This window comes from Papilio machaon, chromosome 9 (genome assembly GCF_912999745.1).
Source record: "Papilio machaon chromosome 9, ilPapMach1.1, whole genome shotgun sequence".
Classification (NCBI taxonomy): domain Eukaryota; kingdom Metazoa; phylum Arthropoda; class Insecta; order Lepidoptera; family Papilionidae; genus Papilio; species Papilio machaon.
In genome coordinates, this window is record NC_059994.1 from 4,262,763 (window position 1) to 4,282,399 (window position 19,637).

General features: G+C 35.6%; 1 protein-coding gene across 1 annotated transcript in view; it reads right to left on the bottom strand.

Moving 5' to 3' along the window:
* Window positions 1-19,637, bottom strand: part of LOC106718518 (protein lap4) — a 90,955-nt gene that overhangs the window by 14,245 nt on the left and 57,073 nt on the right. The window contains exons 15-23 of the mRNA XM_045679214.1: window positions 7,396-7,628; window positions 6,819-6,952; window positions 6,400-6,484; window positions 5,823-6,036; window positions 4,679-4,869; window positions 4,198-4,309; window positions 3,760-4,115; window positions 3,253-3,348; window positions 895-1,155 (exon numbers count right to left, since the gene is read on the bottom strand). Coding sequence (XP_045535170.1) covers window positions 895-1,155; window positions 3,253-3,348; window positions 3,760-4,115; window positions 4,198-4,309; window positions 4,679-4,869; window positions 5,823-6,036; window positions 6,400-6,484; window positions 6,819-6,952; window positions 7,396-7,628 — 1,682 coding nt within the window. The remainder of the gene's footprint in view (window positions 1-894; window positions 1,156-3,252; window positions 3,349-3,759; window positions 4,116-4,197; window positions 4,310-4,678; window positions 4,870-5,822; window positions 6,037-6,399; window positions 6,485-6,818; window positions 6,953-7,395; window positions 7,629-19,637) is intronic.

Consider the following 19,637-nt stretch of genomic DNA (forward strand, 5'->3'; position numbering starts at 1 on the left):
TATAAGACATACATATTTTTAAAAATATATACATAAACATAAATAATAAACGAACACCATCGGAAAGTAGCTCGCTTTCCGAGATGTTGCGTTTGCTAAAGAAGCGATAGAACAGAGATGAAGTCAGAATAAAACATTACAAAATATAACATTGAACCGAAATCTCTGAAACAAGATAACATTGGAAATAGATTAATTTTGTCCAGCTGTTAACAGGTTCTTTATTACTTTCTCCTGACGTATCATTTTTGTTATTGTGCCATATACCAAAAATACAAATTTATAATGGAGATGACATCATTTATTTCCCGTAGTCATTCTCTTCTAACAATAAAGTGCGCTTAATTTTGACGGACACAAGTTTATTGATAAGAAAGATAATAACTTTGACAAAAATTTTAAAGTAACATGTGAAAAGACTTAAGGCTATGTGACTCATTCCTAGGTTTGAAAAAGCGCATTTTAAAGCAGAATTATTTTTAATTGACTAATCAGATGAAATGTTTGTATAATACAATAAATATAAAATATAATTTTATATAGAAATATGACATATCAGCGAGTATACTTACATTGCTTGAAGCTAAATAAAGTTATGGCTACGACGATGTCATAGTCAGTAGGGTACTTAAACAAAAATTTCATGTTTTCAATTACAGAACTATCTAAAATATGACATACTCTAAAATAAGACTTTTTTAATAAAGTGGCAATGTAGATGCAGTTACTCTAATGTTAAGTACAAACGAACAGATCCAGCGCATTAAGTCGTATTTGTTTTTGAATCCTAGTTTCAACAACTACATACCATCAGTGACAGTAAATATTTGTAATAATTTAAATACCCTAGTGACAACAAGAGAGTAGATGAACGCAACACAATCGTATTCTTACTTCGATGATGAGCGGCGCGACGAGCTGGTTGTCCGTGACGCGCGTCACCGTGGTCTCGGTGAAGGTGGACTTGGTGATGGTCTCGGTGACGCGGCCGGGCGCAGTGGGCGGGGCGGGCAGCGTGGGCGGGGCGGGCCGGTGCACTGTGACGGTGACGCCCCGCCCCCCGCCTGCGCCCGCCTGCTGGTCGGGCCGCGGCGCGCCCAGGAAGTGCGCCGGGATCATCGCTTGGAACTCCTCGTTCGTGATCGCCCGCGACGGCTGCGCGGTCAACACGTTCACATCGCATCATCAGCCACGCAAAACACGTTTTAACAACTCTAACCAAACCTAACTCCTATATCTTACTAGTGGTACTTTACTATTAAAATATTTTTCCTTTTTGTAGTTTAATTCTGGAACTATCGTTGATATTTAACTGTACTTTAAAATGTATATAACTGTACTAAATCCAGATATCAAGTATTAGAATTCAACGGAAGCTTAAGGTGATGTTTTAAAACATTACTTAAGATTTACTATAGGTTATATTATTTTCTTCATACATACAAATCAAAACAAATGCCTTTAATTCTTATTTCCTTTTCTTATTCTCATTTCATCAATGAATATAAAAATCCTAATTAAAAAAGCAAAAAATATAATCAACCTGTACCATATAAACCAGACTTCTACATTCATACAAATTTAAAATAACATGCATAACTAAACACAAAGGTACGTCTACTGCTACACAATTTGTGCATTTCAATATTCTGTTTAATCAATAAATACGAGTACATACATAAAATGACATGTCTATAGAGTAACATTAATTAGATATATTGTAAGAATGTCTAGAGCTTTTTCAGCTGTATGGGTATAGCAAGATGGTAATCAATGTTCATATCATCATCATCAGGTGTCTGGAGAGATACCCGGACAGAATCAACGTTCTTAGATAATTATGTCATATATAGATACATATAATAATAATTCGTTTTAAGTAATTTACACGAAGAAAAATATTTATTTTTGAATTTAATATTTAAATAATTTTGTGGTTCTGTAACTACCTACTTCTGTAACTATATCCCTCCTCATGAAAAGACATCGTCTTGGCCCTGACCTCTCCTCTTCAACGCTGGATTTTATGTATAGGATCTTATTGGGCACTTTTTGAATGGATTTGGGGTTTTTATCTTTTTGTCATTGTATTAGACAAGACCGTAAAGATTCTATTGAATGGGATACTGGGTATTAGGAATTAAGGAAAGTGCTTAATTACATGATGTGCTTTTAAGTGATTTTTTGGTAGTAAGTTTATAAAATTGTTATTTAACATCTTAACGCTTGGCAAAGTTATTTAACACATATATTGCGTTTGCACATATGCACGAAGTGCAATGAGCGCGATTTCAAGATCAATGATATAAAGGTTATTTTACCAAATGAAATGATATATGTAAAAAAAAAAATAAGTATAAATAGGTTTTTCATAACATAATCCTTACTGATATTATAAACGCGAAAGTAAATCTGTCTGTCAGTTTTAAAATAACAATAGGGAATAGGGGATGAAAGTTTGTATGGGATTATGTAAGGTTTAATCAATTTTTTTGTAAGTTAAATATGTTTTGTTGTATTACTTTATGATTTTACGTGAAATATTTAGTCGTAAGTCATTAAAAATGCTAGCAGAAGACAGTATTTCACGCGGACAAAGTCTGGGGCACAGCTAGTACATAATAAATAATAATTTATAAATTATTACAATAAAAAAATAATGTCTAGTTCTACTATAAAACCGACAAAAACCAAAAAAATAAAAATACTCCCAAAAATATACATTGATATCTGGATTAAACTTTACACACTCGATATCACACATTACCAAAATTTCAACATAATACTAACCGTTTTAAAGCGCATATTTATAAAAAAAACCGCATATCTAGCTCGAAGATAATGTAAGCGTCATTCGGTGACTTCGTCCAATACCGATAGATGTCGCGACCATAACATCAAGAAATATGAGCTCTATATTTCAAGACGCAAAGGTGACGTCATCTCCGGACACCGGACGTCGGCCGAATGAATGTAAAATTAGTGTACAGCTGGCGATTGCGATACTTACACTGTGACGTAAAGCGATGATAAAGCATGGATGTGAACGTATTAAACCGTAAACCATCACCATGTATAGTGCTATTCAAACTTAATGGCGGCTAGCAAGTTAGCTAACGACTTTAGGGGGGAGGGGCATACTTTTATACACGATTAGCTCCGCCCCCAATTGATGCCCACTTGCACTTTAACCGCAGCTAACCACGAGCCGACATAAAGTTTGATTATTATAATGCTGGAGGCAAATCTTACCTGTATATCGTCGAATACGTCGTCGTTAGAGCCGTGCAATTTATTTGCGCCGGGAGTTAGAGGCGTGCTCGTACTGTTAGTTGCCTTCGTGCCCGCCTGAAGTAAACAATCATTTTCTGTAAATACAACGCTTTACATACAAAGCAACGTGTCTAGATTCTTTTTAATTTACAACTTAAATATATTTGTCCATATCTACAATTATTTTGTAAGCGCTATATATCTCATTATCCGATTTATGACAATACACCATAGCGGCTAAGAAAGCGTCGCTCCGCAAGCATTTAAAGAAGCCAATTATTTAGTTATTTATTTAGTACCACATTTGTTATAAATATACCAAAGTATTTAATTTTCATATCGGTTTTCTAAAACTATCCTTCATGTATAAGTTCCGCCTTCAATTACATAGTATGCGTGTACGAATCTTTTTCTAGAATAACTAATACAAATATCAATAACCAATGGATTAAAGTAAACAGTTTTTGCTTATTGTTTTGTTAGTACCTGTCCATTAGTCTGAGTCTGGCTGAGTTTCCTAGGCGCAGGCTGTGGCGGCTGCGTCGTTGCCTGCGCGGGCTCCGGTGTGGATGCGGCTCGCGGTGGTTGTGTCGTCACGTGTGTGACGTGTGCAGACGCAGCGGCGACTGGCGTGGGCACGCGCTGAGCTTGGGGCGTCTGTGACGTCATCACTGTGACGTGGGCGGGGCCGGTGCCGATGGGCGTGGTCTTGGCGGTCGTGTGGTTGCCAATCAGCGTGGGGGCAGCGCTCACGGTCTTGGGCGGCGCAATGCTGATGTTGGTCATACTTGTCTTGTGTTCTTTGACATCCTCGGATATTGACTTTCTCGTGATAGTTTCGACTGTAAGCAATAATTTTTAATAGGTCACTTATATTTAGTAAAAACTCATACTTCTTTCTTATATATGTATTTTATGATGTACCTTGGTCGGATGTGATGGTCCGCTGTAACACGAGTCGTACAAAACGTTCATGACCAGTAAGCAGTGCCACCGCAGCCTCGTGCCTCGCCTTCTCCATGTCCACGCCGTTTATCTGCAAGTACAATAACTTCACTGCACAACAATATTTTATCTCTTTATCTACTAAATGGTGAAATACATCAGTTGATCACCTTTACTATTAAAGGTCATTATATTAAAATACATTTATAATTAAAAAAACTATTAATAGAAATACCAATGTAAATGACATGTGTTCTCTAATTTTTTCTTACCATGAAATTTTGCAAGAGTTTGATTAAAACATTATATTTTCAAGGATATTTTGACGGATGACAATGTCATACAACTGTTTTAATAATGGAAACCAGCAAATAAAAAAGCGAAACAAGTCGTTTTTAAGTACATTTTAGTTTGAAATGGATTAGTATTTCGTAAGTTGGTACGGGACGTATTGACTTACCGAGATGACTTTATCTCCGACCTGCATCTTGCCGTCCTTGGCGGCGGCGCCGTGCGGAGAGATGCGCGAGATGTATATGGCGTCGCTGTCGTCCCGGTACGGCGGCGAGCCCTGCCCGCCCGCGATACTGAACCCAAGCCCGGCGCCATCGCGGATCAGCGTCGTGTGCACCAGCACCTTCTGCTGGTATACTGCAAAAGCAACATTATACATTTTTATAAAATTATATTCTGAGCAGCGACTCGTAAGATGTTCTGAGCCACTGAGATATTTGAAAAATACCCGGCAAATGATTTGGTAGGTCGGCAAGAAAAGTTCGAGTAGAGTCGAGCGATTCTAAACCTTTCGGTCACCGCTTAACATCACGTCTCTTAGGAGTAAGGTCAAACAATATTTTATTTAATAAAGAGATAATCAATTCATGAGATATCCTTTGGTAACAATATTGCACAAAGTACATAACTACCGACGTTATTAATTCAGAAGTGGATCAGTGAAATACGGGTTATCATGTTATTTTTCTTCATTAAGAATACATTAAAATTCCATTGTAAAAAGAGAGCATACTTTCATTTCTATTGTATAACGTCTTATTTATTCGCATTTAAATTAATAATAACGTAATAAAGCAGTACAAAACATTAAGTTCAGTTAACTCGTAGCAATCTGTACAGAGATCAAAAACAATTTCAATCAATAGAGCGCGAGAGAGCGCGGGGTCATTTAGTTTTATTTTTTGTATCCGCATAATCAATATCTGTCAGAACATTGAGTTCTTTTACTATGCCAAAGTAATTGTGGCGCAGTTTCGCTTCGAACAATATTGCCTTTAGAGGTATTTGTCCTGACATTTGTAAACAAGTTCAAGGTAATTTATATAAATAATAAAATGTTTACAATTGCGATATTCTGAAAGTATATGACTAGTGTTAATTTATCATTTACTATATGAAATCACCACTATTTAGACAAAATTATAGATTATATTCATTCTAAAATAACTAAACTAATAATTTATAACTTCTTGACTACGATGAGCAATTATTTCACATTAAAGTAGTCTGAAATACCACCGAAAGAAAATGGAAAATGTTTTTAAACGTTTAGTCTTATTATCAAAAGAGCAATGTAAAGGCAACCTTACCGGGTGGTACATAAGGTTGAGTTTGCGGCGGCGGGGGCGAGGCTTGCAGTCGCTGGTACGTCACTTGAGGTACAGGCGAGGGAGTATAGTTCAATGTCGGTGACACGGCATTCGTTAGAATCGGCGATGGATCCTTTTGTTCGGGTTCGAATTCTTGCGCGTATTGATTGCTGATGATGAGAGGCTTAGCTGTGATACCTCGTCCTGTTGTTACCTGATAATTTTAAAACAAGACATTCAATGCAACAAATCGAAATATGGGGCTTTTTTAAAGAGTGTCATGTTTGTTTTATTTGCGTATAAAATTAATAACTTTCATAACATAAATGGAAAAGATACGTTGAGTCTGAAAACATTTCATTTTATACACGAGATAGAAAGGTAACTAAAAAGATTTATTTTATATCAAATGATCTTATTCCGTTACCAGAATAACCGTTAAATTAATTTCAATAGATTAAAAAAACAGAGTAAAAGGTACATAAAATAAGAAATGTATAGAGTGACGTTGAAATGATTGGTCTGTACAGAAGTGGCAGAGATAGAAAGCGTAGATAAATGTATGGAGATAAATCACCTGTCCGTTCTCCAGAGTGGACACGGTGTCGGCCGCACTCGACACCGAGTGGTGGCTGGCGCCGCTCGCAGCGCGGCTGTGAGTTCTACAAATTAACAAATAATATTAAAAATACTTTTTAACTCAATTCTTACTTTAAGTTATATATTTTTGAATAGGATTTTACCACATTGTTCTATTAGTCAAATCTTTTCATTTGATAACCATATTGGGGTACCAAAATATGTCACTCGCCATTTAGTGACGGAGGAGTGTGTCATACTTTGCTAGTGAAGTCTTTTAATTTCATGAGCAAGCTAATAGTTAGGAATTTAAAAAATATTCAAGTCCTTCATCCAGGGTTGGCAGAGTCATTACTTGATAGTTAAAACCCTTAGCATAAAGTAATCAAAATTAAATGCATTGTTAAAACATGTTACCTGGTAGAAAGCGGCGTATCCCTCGTCACTACAAGTGTGAGTACAGGTCCACTCGCCTTGAGAACTTCCACCGCGAAGTAATGGTCCACATCTACCACGGATGTACCATTCACTGATAGCACTTTGTCGCCCACCTGTTAAGTAATTACATTGACTAATTGGTTTCTTGTTCGAAGCCTAAGTGTTATGAAAATATCGTACCATCCATATTCATTCAATGGACGTGAAATTAAGTTTATGGATATTCAGTTACTAAAAAATCAAAAGACTTACTTACTTACTTACTTGTCTAGATAGATAGATTGTATGGTTGAATTAGTGTAAACAATTAATAAGGTAAATTGTTCTAGGCATTCTGAGACTCACTCAGAAGAATGTATTAGACTAGATTTCTATTTAGATGTACAGACTTGCAGCTGTACGAAATGTTCATTTCTCTATGAAAATGAAAACCGAGAAGATGACCAAAAGAACGGTGCTCGGCACTTAAGTAAGCACGTCAGCAGAAGAGAACTCTAGTTTCCAAAGTGCCAAATTAACCGCCCGGTAATAAATCGAAGTATCAAAGCTGGTGTACCCTGAGTCCAGCCATATAGGCTGGTCCGTTGGGCGTAACCCGCGATATAAAGATGCCGTCGTCATCGCCAATGTATGGTGTGGAGCCGCGTCCGCCCGCGATGCTCAGGCCGAGCCCGCCAGCGGCGCGCGCGATGCGCACTTCCGTGCATCGTTGTACCCCCGGCACGCTAGCTCCGCTGGCCCCGCTCGCCGCGCGCGCCTCGCTCTCCGCACGCTCCGATACCGACTCACCTAAACAAATGATAGTTAAACATTAGAAAATATCACAGCAGAATAATAGAGTAAGTTGTACTACGAGAGTTGTAATACGAGACCCAGTTGATTTTCTCGAACTTCGTATTCATATTGAAAATTTAAATAATTTAGAATTTGTTTGCTAGGAAAATAAACTTGTCGATGTTTCATTTATTAAACACATATGCAATAATCAATTTCGTATAACAAAACGAATAAATACAGGTAGAATAAGAAGGTTAAAGTGCATGTCACCGTATTTTCTAGAACTGACCATATTAATCGTGGGCGTATAAAAAGAGTCGCAACTACTTAAATCACCCCTACTAGTAAATTACACTAATAACGTATAGTTGGCATTGCACAGTAACGTTTAATTCAGTTTATGCTCTAATAAGTAGCACACAAATAAGATTTAAGATATTTTAATGTATCAGTTTAGTATATAAATAATAATATTAAAATTAATACTCTTACGCTATTGGCGCTTAAGAATTACAGCAATTATATAATCGTTACAGCAACTTAAACGCACTTCTTTAAACGGTGATATGAATTTAAAAGGCACTTAAAAGCCAGACTACGTAATGACAATGAGAGTTGATGGTAAACTCTCAATATCCGCTAGTTGTAATAACGTGTTATTAAGTTGTTTGCTTGTTGTTTCGAGTACCGATGATAAAATAACTCTAGTACTTTATTCCAAACCAATATTAGGGTTAAACGATGTTGGCGTAATCGAACTAGTAACCTTGCGGTTAATATCGAGTTATTACGCCGGAGACAATTCCCAGAACTTGAATTGTGTGTGTGATCTTTATGTGCAATAGATTAATATTTAAGACATATTTGGAAGTCAATAAATTTAAGGCGCAAAGCAAATATGTTCTGTTAGTTTATTTAGAATTGGTTAATCGAATAACAACTGGATAGCAATGGTAATGCTCCATGAATATACAATGCAGAAATGATGGCCGCTTTCGAAACGCTAAAGGCGAGGGGCGAGAGCTTTCGTGAAAGTGCCTTGAACCGTTTTCTATAAATCGGAAATGGTTCGTGTCATTGTTAAAGGTCTAGCACATAAAACCACGTAACGAGACACAAATGGCGCGCGATATCCGATCGGATAAGACCACGTTCTATTAGATTTCTCTCAACAGGGCCCTCTGTTGAACCTCAATTGAATTGTGTAACAAACAAGCAAACTGTAATAGCGTTCGCACGGCGTGTCAAGACGAATGTTCAGACAGTGAAATCTTGCTCCAGACCCATCCAAGTTCGTTGCGTCCTGCGTTGTACAATGGCCAATCATGAGATGTACTTTCACCCTTACACGGACCTTAATGGAATAACAAGGCGACTATTGTATCCCAAGATCGAGTCGTGATTTGTGCAGAGGGATTCGTGACCGTAGTTTATCGGTCGGCGGTCTCGTGTTGTAGGAAAACGCTCTGTTCTAGGAACTACGGTAATTTACTTCTAATCGTATAGCAATTGACGGGTGAAAGTGAGCTTGATTGATTCCATTTATTGAAAAAGCTATAAATTGATAGAATTATTGAAAATTACTACAGTGCTGCATCGTAAGAAAGGGTAAGAGAAATGAAATCGGAACTGGAAACTCAAGAGAAGTAAACAGAATGGCGTAACGTTAATATTTACTCAGACAAGGAACTAGAAATGCATATTAATCAAATGTATTCCTAATACAAGTAACAGCACATGACATTAAAAGCAACATAGAGATGTGAGATCATTATAAAATGTTAGTTGTTTAACATGACCGGCATACGGCATACGATTACCGTGTTTACGCCACATGAGGCTTACGTAACGTGCGGTACATTATTGTATTGTTATTCTATTAGGTTCCATCGCAAGTACATTTGATGGTGTTAAACCTGCACAATGTCATATGACCACAGCAAATATATTATGACAATAGGTTTTTGCAGTGTTATATTGTTCGTATATTTTTATTTTTTTAGTTAAAACCTTCTGAAGGATTAGTTCTATAATTGCTTATGTTGTATTATGATCCCGGTGTAAACCATAACTTTTACTTTAATATTAATTTATTGTCCGTTAAATTTTAATAGTCTTTTGTGCTTTAAACAAAAGGTAATAAAAAAGGGCGATTGTCAAAAATCTCTATTTCCCACGGGTCGTATAGAAATCTCAATACGTCTTACGTTATGACGAATGAATAACATGAAAATGCTGCGATTGGTTAAAAATTTACGTCTCAATACATACTTCAACATACATTCTACATTGTATGTAATATAAGTTAGGATGAGAACCATTGTAGCTTGGTTACTTATCAAATATAGTCGTGTTGCGTTTTCCTGGAACTTCGTTATTGAGAGTTTTCCTCCCATGACGAGAATGCGGAATGAAGATTTATATCTATGTATAGGATTAATGTCTGATGATTTAATGAGAACAAATTAATTTATTTCAAATAAAATGCATATGTAAAGGAAGTTGTAATGAGTAACTTAGTCATTCTAAGGCGATGTCAGCTTGTAAAATCACAGGTCAAGTTTTCACCATGATAGTAAATGTTTGTATAAAACGTAAGTTTTGTAAGCACATTGTATTATCTAATCGGGTTAAGTGCCGATCCTTAGTATGATATATAAAGCCTATGATTGTTTTTAAGTTTTGATAATGACCTACATTTTCAAAATTTAACCCAACCGAAATCAAAACAACATTTAAAGTTGTGAAACAACAAAGCAATACACTCACATAAAATATTAGTTAAATAATGGTTACACGCTATATGGATACGCAGCACGAATGGCCTAGGGTTGTCAAGCTTTTTGTCATTTTTGGTACCAAATAAGAGGAAGTAGTTTTCTCAAAAATAAAACCAGAAGAGCCTTTTCACTACAATCTAATTTGAAATTTTCGAGCCTTCTGTTACCCTGCATGTATGACTTTGCAGTAGGTATATATTTTTCGAACAGATTTTTTCACGGTCTTAAAATATAAACTATCTACAAAAACTGGTTACAACCAGTTTTTTACCTATCATCTCACGATTGTGTACTTTACGCGATAGATTGTTTGATGATGATTGATGAGTATTATTTTGGTCTTTGTTGTCAACCCTATTAATATCCGAAATTGCCTCAAGACGCGCCCAGTACGTGAACGATGACCGCATCACAACACAAACTTGGGCAACCGTTTCACCTTCGCACTACAACTGAGTTATTATACTTCAAGGTTACGTATGTCTTCAACATGTTATGTTATTTAGTTAATGTTATATTATGATCCATTGAAGCAATAAACTACCGCATTTTATCTGCAAACAGAATTTTAAGAAGATTTTATCGATGTTTTTACGAACGGTAATTATCACAGGATGTGAACATATCTCCGACACAACTTGTAGCGATTGATGACGCATCCTACAAACGATAGTGCAATTGAAGTTGTGTTTTTAATTAAAGCTTACGAAATATCTAAACTGCGATTTGTGAAGGTCATGTTTAACTGGTTTTATATTTGTTTCCGTTTAAATTTAGCGGCAATTGTGCAGAGCTGGGCATTAACTCGTTAATCCGTTAATCGTTAATTAACGAAGTTAATATTTTGCTTAACGGATTAACTTTTAAGTTAACTTCAAAAAGTGTTAACGCTTTTGTTAACTTCCGTTAATAAAAGTCCGTTAATCGTTAAATTAGAAACTTGGAGACGTGCTGTCATTTTGTTTAATTTACGTGCCACACCACGCTCGTAAGTTCAGCTATGTTGGGCGACTGTCGGCGACTCGAATGGTGAACGAACGAGTTGATAATTGATATATGTGAAGTTCGCGTGCAAGTGTGATGCATCAGAGCGTTCGGGAAAGACGTGACCAACAGGACAAATCAAAAGAAGGTTCGAAATAGTATATTTCATTACGAGTATATAAAAGCAAGGGTATGTAATAGCCCACATTCCGAACGCTCTTCGTCCCTGCAAAATCCTCCAATCCCTTTTTGAGCAACTGTATTAAAACATTTTTTTACTCGTGCTTTTTCTTTAGCTTTTCCGAACTCGTGCGTTCTCTTTCCCAACTGTCAAAATAATGTCTATTAAAAAGAAAAAACCAACCACGAAGTTTTTACAAAAAAAAAATCATTGAAGCTTTTATGATTCATGCAAATATTGCTAAAAAGAAGCTCCTAATTTGTTACAATATCAGATTTAATGATTTTATTCAATGAATTAGGTTAGGTTTCATTTTATTTCATCTCATTAAATTTCATTTACATTTCATATCAATAAAAGTAATCTACTGAAAACTTGGCCGTTTGGGCATAGTTCCCTTTGCCTACCCAGAATGGGTGAAGAATACAAAAAAAAAATCTCTGTGTTCTTTTACGATAGGCGCCATTTTTCAAACATTTTAGCTAGTTGAGTTTATTGTGTTTTTATTATTCTATTAAATTGCTTCATTTTTTCGCAATTGTATTAAAAATAGTTGTTCAGTGAACGTGCGGAACTGTCATTAGAACTTGTTCCAACTGTCAACCCTCACCTTCGGCTGCGCCTCGGCTCGGTTAGACATTTGTCGGAACTCTTTGCAATGACAGGCTTTCCGCACTCGTAATGAAATGTACTATAATGCATTCATACTTGTCTCTAATACTAATGTTTACATTCTATAAATGTATAGTCAAATTACTATTTTAAACAAGTGTCGCCACAAAAGTGTGAAATTAGTACGTATAATTTTGGTATGATTAACTGTTAACGATTAACTTTAACTTGCGTTAAATTTTCGAGAATTTAACGCTTTAACGATTAACGAAGTTAATTTTTTAATTAACGATTAACGAAGTTAACTTTTCGATTAACTGTGCCCACCTGTGCAATTGTGTTACAACTGCGCACTCAGTCATGGATTTTTAACTTACGTTGATAAACGTAGTTAAAATCCATTTTTATAAACAGGAACTTAAAAAAAAACAACAATATTGGCATTCAAGGAGATGTCGCTGCATATGCGTCATTTATAAAACAACAACGTTTTGTTTCTAGACGCAGATCGACGATAACTTCGCGTAATGAAATCAATACTAAGCTCATTATCGACAAGTTTAGAGCAGGTGCATAACCGACCTATGGTAAGGCAGTAGGTTATATATTTTTTAAATTGACAACATTCATACCTATTCGGAAATACGACAAGTGGCAGGTGACTTCACAATACGGTCAAATGTAGTAGAAACTTCCATATAACGTATTATTGTGGTGACGTGAAATCCCAATTATCAAGACAATGTATTAATTATAAGAAATGCGGAATTATAGCTACAAACACTCTTTTATTTAATGTTTTTATCTTAAGGTTTACTTGGCTCTAGTAAAGTAAGTTACAACTGATGCCTCTTGACAAAAAAACCTGTTCCTGGTTTTTAAGAATTCGCGAAATTATTATAAACATACAACCTTTTGATTGACAAACTAAATTGATTGGACTACAAGATGGTACTTTTTCAATAAAAATGATCGTGTCAAATTACGAGTCCTACGTTCTATTTGAGTCAGTCAGAAAGATCAGATCAGAAAGTCTAGATCTATTTCTGCGTTTATAAATATAACTTTTCTTCAGTTATGTGACTTACTGGAGCTGTGTACTAAGACGAGTTTGTTGCTTCATTTGTAATTGCGCAGCGAGAGAGATGCATAAATAGATGGATGCCCTTTAGATTTGCATCCGGATTGCTTGAATTATTAAATTTTTATTGTTCTTGTTTTATTTGATGGTGGTAAAAAATTTCATTCACACTTAAAAATGCTAAAAAATTGCTCACAATTACTTGTTTTAATAAAATTAAAAAAAACATTTTCTTAGCTTTTACCTTTTGTTTGATATTGTTTTTCGTTGTAACAGCCTTATATTTTAATTTGAAACAAATAAATTAAATCGGAGAAATATTTTGTTTTGCATTTTTCTCTGACTAAGACAATATTGTCTTGTAGTTCAATGTAGGTATATACCTACATTTATGCATGAAACAAGATGATTACGCGAAATACAGATAAAATAATAGGAGAGTTTTGCATTTCTGAGCTAGACATATTTACGAGACCTTTATTGCGACGGGAAAGTAAGTATCTGCGGTGAATTTCTTATCGGTACGTAATACTCGTAAAGCGGTTGTATTCTGGAGAAAATTGAGATTAACGCTGTATAGATCGATAGATATTATTATTGTTCCTTTGTAATCATGAAATAAATATATATTTTTTTATTCATTAAACAATTCAATGCTATTTAGGATTTTTTTTGTTTCACTTAAAAATTAAATTCTTGTTGTTAATCTAACAAAAAGTGCTTAAAATTCGTATCAAATTAATTTAATAAAATATCGCTGATTGGTATTTCGTATGTTCGATTGGTAGGTTCGTAAATTCTTAACAAAAACTAAAAAATAAATTTAACTGTTAACTAAAACCACTACATTAAATAAATGATTGCAAAATAAACTGTAGGTATTAAGTAATCACATACATAACATGAGAGTCGACTTACGCTTTTTCCTTCTTAGTACACCCATTTTCTGGGACCAGTTGTCTGTTAGTAGATCGATCGGCGCTATACTGGCTGAGCCGGCCGGCCTATCTAATGCAATTCGTCAATCAACTTGCCGCCGGCCCGGCTCTGCCTAGCGCATTCCGAATAGGTCATTGTCCAATATCAGGATCAAAACAAATGCACTTCGTACAAAATTTATTTAAAACTTCGAACAAAATAAAAAACTGATTTTTTTAATTTTTGCGATAATTAATAAATATTTATAAATGACTTAATAAAATAATTCGATATTGTTTTTTCCAGTAGGTAATGCGCGCGCGCGTCTTACGCCGTATACGGAGTCGGAATGCGAGCGCAGCCTCGGCGCGGGATGTAGATGCTTGCGCCCGCGACCTCTCCTCTCCATTAAAAATAGAAAGTCACAACCCGACACAACACTCCTTTTATTTTTACCCTCGAATTACCTGCCCATTCATTATCAGCACCAATAGATCCCATCAAATACAACGCGAGCACTTTCAATCCGTTACATGAACGTCAAATCACTTTCGACAGACTAATTAATCTCATACGATTATTACTATTACATTCCGCAAACTTATACAAATATACTACACGAACAATGCATTGAACTACTCTATTTTAGGTTTGGTTCATTTGTTAAAAAAAGACATTCTTTCATTGCTTTCTTTTTAGTTGAAAGATGTCAAAATTTACAGAATTTAAGTAAAACAATCATTTTTCCTATCCTTTTAATAAAATAATTAAATTCGATACAAATATGATAACGACATAAATACTTAATCGTTTTAATTAAAACTTATCCCAAGACTGGACATTAAGTTGATAGGTAATAATCGTATCCCGCAGTTACGGAGAAAATTAGAAATTGCCTTCCCCTGTCGGGATGTAGCTTTCAGTTAAACATCGGATTATGAATACAGGATTGTTGGTTTCAGCTTTCGAAAGTACTTTACATATTGCAGTGATCGCAATTGATTTATGCAAGCGTGCCAATTATATACAACCGCAAGTCACAAGTCACTTGAATATATTTAGAGTCGCTTACTAATGCTAAAAAGCTAATAAACTTGTTTGCGAAAGGACATTTTCTCGGTTGTTTTTGTTCTTCTGACTGGTATAACGGTAACGGTGATGTAGTTTGTGGAGAATTCACAGCGATTGGGACTCTTGTGGGTGGGTGACACAAAAAATAACGATATTTAAATACAGTTTACAATATTGCATTTTAAATTTTAACGGTAATGTTAAATAAAATACGAGATTAGTTTGTATTCTGAATTTTTCTAGCAACATTCTACATAAGTATTGTACTTGTTTTCTTTATTTTACAATTTCAGTTTTTTTTTAACGTTCGATTGGATCGAAGATTTTTTTTTTGTATTAAATACACCGTAAAACATTATGCCCCACTATCGTAATTACGAGAAACTGGGTGCTAGTGTTTCAATATTGCAGATTCATATTCGAGATGTGCCTGTAGCGCGGATGCATACGACAAAGCTTTTCCTGTCATATGCTTATTTATAACTTCTTGGAACATTTTTTCTTACGCAAGCAACCTAAGCGTAGGTTATATTTATATTGACTAAAAATGAACAACTATTCATGAATACTTATGGCGATTAGTTCTCTAATAACTAAGTAATAATATTGGCACTAGAATCACATTTAGACTTGAGTGTGTCCTTTACTTATGTGATTGTAAATGCACGGCATGTCCTAGCGGTCAGGGAAAAAAGTTGTCGTGAAGTGTATGACCTAACCAATGTAGCGAAAACCTACCTGATTTGAAACTTAAACAATATAGCGTTATTTGAATCGATGCGACCGAGTTCATCACTAACATAGTAATATAACGGGTTTTGTATCGATCTGTGAGAAGAATTAAGGTACATAGTTTTGTATCTAATGGATGGAAAGTCATAGAATCGCGAATTACAAAAAAAAAAAGGTAAACAGAGATTCATGGTTAGTATCAAGATTGTCGGTAAATAGCTATTAAACAACCATTAAAATGATAATCATGACTTGTCACTTATCAAAATGCAATGAAGTGCGAAGGACATAATTTACAAAAGTGTCGGAAACTCCGTCTCAGTAATAAGGTGATATGACCACAAACCGCGAAATGAAGATATGAGAATAAAGTAACAAATCTAGGCTACTGCATATAATATAACTATTTTCTACTAAGTGTTATTACTAAAATCCTTATTTTCTTCGTCAATTGCATCTTCTACCAGATGTTGACTTTTTGTCATAACTGCGTTTAAGCTTTATACAAATAATAATCAGAGTACATCATATTTTGGAATTTCGTGGCACTCTGACATTTGGTAAGCGAGGATATCCGCTTTATCCTCGAGCAATTTGCACGAAGTAGAACGCCGTTCGCCCATCCGTTATATTTGTTATAATCCAGCCGGGTTAAACAACCTCAAATGCAGCATACTTTCTATCAGATAGCCGTAAGAACGTTACAGAATGCCGGAATAGCACTCAACAACACGAAATCACGTTACGCAATAAAGCTTTGCAGGGAAAATAAAAAAGCTTTCATTATCATTAAACACGTAGGTAGAAACGTCTAGATAAAATTAGTAACTACACTAATTTAATAACATATTTTAACTGTTAGTTGTTGGTAAAATTGTAACGTAGAAACACTACAGTGATGTCTTGTTCCGAAGGAAATAAAAATAAAAAGTGATAAGTTTGAGATCAACCTTCGGAAACCGGTATACCATTATGCACAATCCGACACCGAAAGGTGAGGTAAATACCGGCCGCTCCAAAACAGAACGGTGATTCACTCTAAATCTAAACTATCTATATGCTAATCAAAACACAATAGATACAATATGCAATATTTTAAGAAACTTTATAATGCAAAATAATCTAGAAAGACAGGATTTAATTAAATATTGACTTTCACAATTCCAAGAGTTATGAAACGAAATTAAAATTCAGACTTTGCAAGATGTAAAAACAACAAGAAACTTACTCGCTTTGAAAGTGAACTCCATTAAGGAACACATTATGCCGCGAACAGCTGACTTTGTGACCGCCATTTTTTTTAAATAAAATAAAAAAGCGTAGGGCTTTGAACGTGTGACGTATGGAGGCGTAATAAGAACTGCGTCCAGGTCCGCGCACCTGACGGACCGGGGCAGTGGCGCGCACCAGTGGTCGACAGGCTATTGTTGTCGACCCCGGAGGGTTGGCCCACATCTCGCCCTATATGAGCATACACGCATTATTATAACAGTGTCGATATGAACACTCTAATAACCCTATTGTTTTAAAGTTTAATTTTGTCGAGTTATGATATTCAAAAATATTGATTTTGCTACTTTAGCTAATTTTTGTTATAAAATTAGCTCAAACGTAGCAGAGACACCGCGTCTAAATAAGGATACACAAATTTTATCGGGTGAGGGCCTAATCGATATTAGTGCTTCAACTTTTAAAGTGTAAATGCGTTTTGAATTATACATCTTAGTACTTATATCCTTCGAGCTGCAATGTTTCCATATTAAGCTATTTTCAAAACATTTGCTCTGCAACAGCTTTAATTACGCGGCACCATGTTAACAAAAACATCATTAGCAAATAACTGAAAGTGAAAACTAATGGAATTATATTAGTATACATCTTGTATCGATTACTGGCTCAGTTTCTATGCAAATCTGCTTTCCAAGTGCAATTTCTCCTTGTTGTGAATTGAACATATCGTTAGTTGATATTGCAGATAGCTGCCGTAATTATGATCGTGAAAGGTTAGGTATTATATCGCATGAAATATAAACATGATTCATAAAATTCTCTCCGTAAGTAGTTAGAGATACACGTGTAATTATAACTCACGATATACTCAGCAATAAGAAAGCAAATAGTAATTACTGGTATTATCTAAACCTAGTCATTTAATGTCATACATACCATATCCATAAACAATGGGCTGGTGTTCACTGATGCGCACACGTCTCGGGGCGGGCAGCGTATAGTTACCAGAGTACTCCTCTGGTATGTAGTCGTGTGTGCGTGGCAGGGAGTTGTAGTACTGCACATTTGGCTGTGCATGTACCATTCGTGGTAAGCTGCCATATGGCATACGTCCTTGTTCCCGTTGGAGTATGGAGCGAGGCACTGTACTGTACTCTCTAGTTGGTCGGTGTACATCAGCACGACTTGACGTTCCATAAAATCTGTTATTTGGATCATACCCTGATTGATATTGTACATTGTGTGGATACTGAAATCTGTCGTCATATCTTATTGATTCCGAATAATCTATGTATGGATTGTGTCGGTTAGCTGCGACTTCTCTAGGATATTGTGATTGCTCGTAATAATTTAATGTTTGCAAGCTTTGCGCCGGGTATCCACGTTGAATTGGTTCAGCTGGTCTTTTAGTTTGTATATCGAAGGGCCGATGCTGTGGCGCTGAGAAGCGATCTATTGCGAAAATTTCGCTAACTGGCAAACCGGTGGAACCATTATTACTGAAGTTGCTTCGGTTGCTTCTTGTACTGCTTCTGGTGCTATCCCGGCTTAGGGAGCCGTCTCCGCGTACACTTAGCTTTAATTCTAACCTTTTGTCTTTCATTTCTTTGTTATTGAACGTTACACTTTTATTGACATTTATAATTTAATTAACACCAATTTCTTATCTAAAAACAAACACATAAACGAGGCGTTCGATGACATAGTATCATAGAAAGTCGCAACATTAACATCATATTACAGTATTAATGACTAATGTCTCTTAGCGCATTAGTAAATGACCACAAGTCTGCGAACAAGCGCGAAGTTGTCGGAGTTAATTGAGGTTAAAAATTTGTTCAAAACAACCGAGTGCCGGGCGAAGGCGGTCGTGAGAACAATGATTAACTGACGGGGAAATTGATAGATGCTTAATCGTGAGACCGACTTGATCTTCGCGAACTAAAAGTGATCTGTCTTTACTTTTCAACCGCTTGACAGGGACCACCTTCTTTGAATGCTACAATAATAAAACGTTTTAAAACTTTCGACTTATATTACAATGTGACTAAATCAATCTTTATTACCTAGTTGGAATAGTCATATAATGAAGTGTTGCAATCATGTAACTATACTCTTTTCTTCTATAAATTTATTTTAAATCTCTCAATTTCAAGTTATGTAATATTTGTCTAAAACTAAATTACAAAAACAATGAGTAATAATATACTGACACACTATGTCACTACAATAACACCGATAAAGCAACGGAAACCGTGTCGATGGAGAGCTCTCCGATCACTGCTGGGACATGTCTTCAAACGAATTGTTTTACTAATACTGATAAGATTATGTCAACAGTTCAATAACATGACTTCATTATTCACTTGTTGCAATTACTTAACACTAGCAAACGCTCCGGATTTCGTTTATTTAAACATTAAGGGACTTAC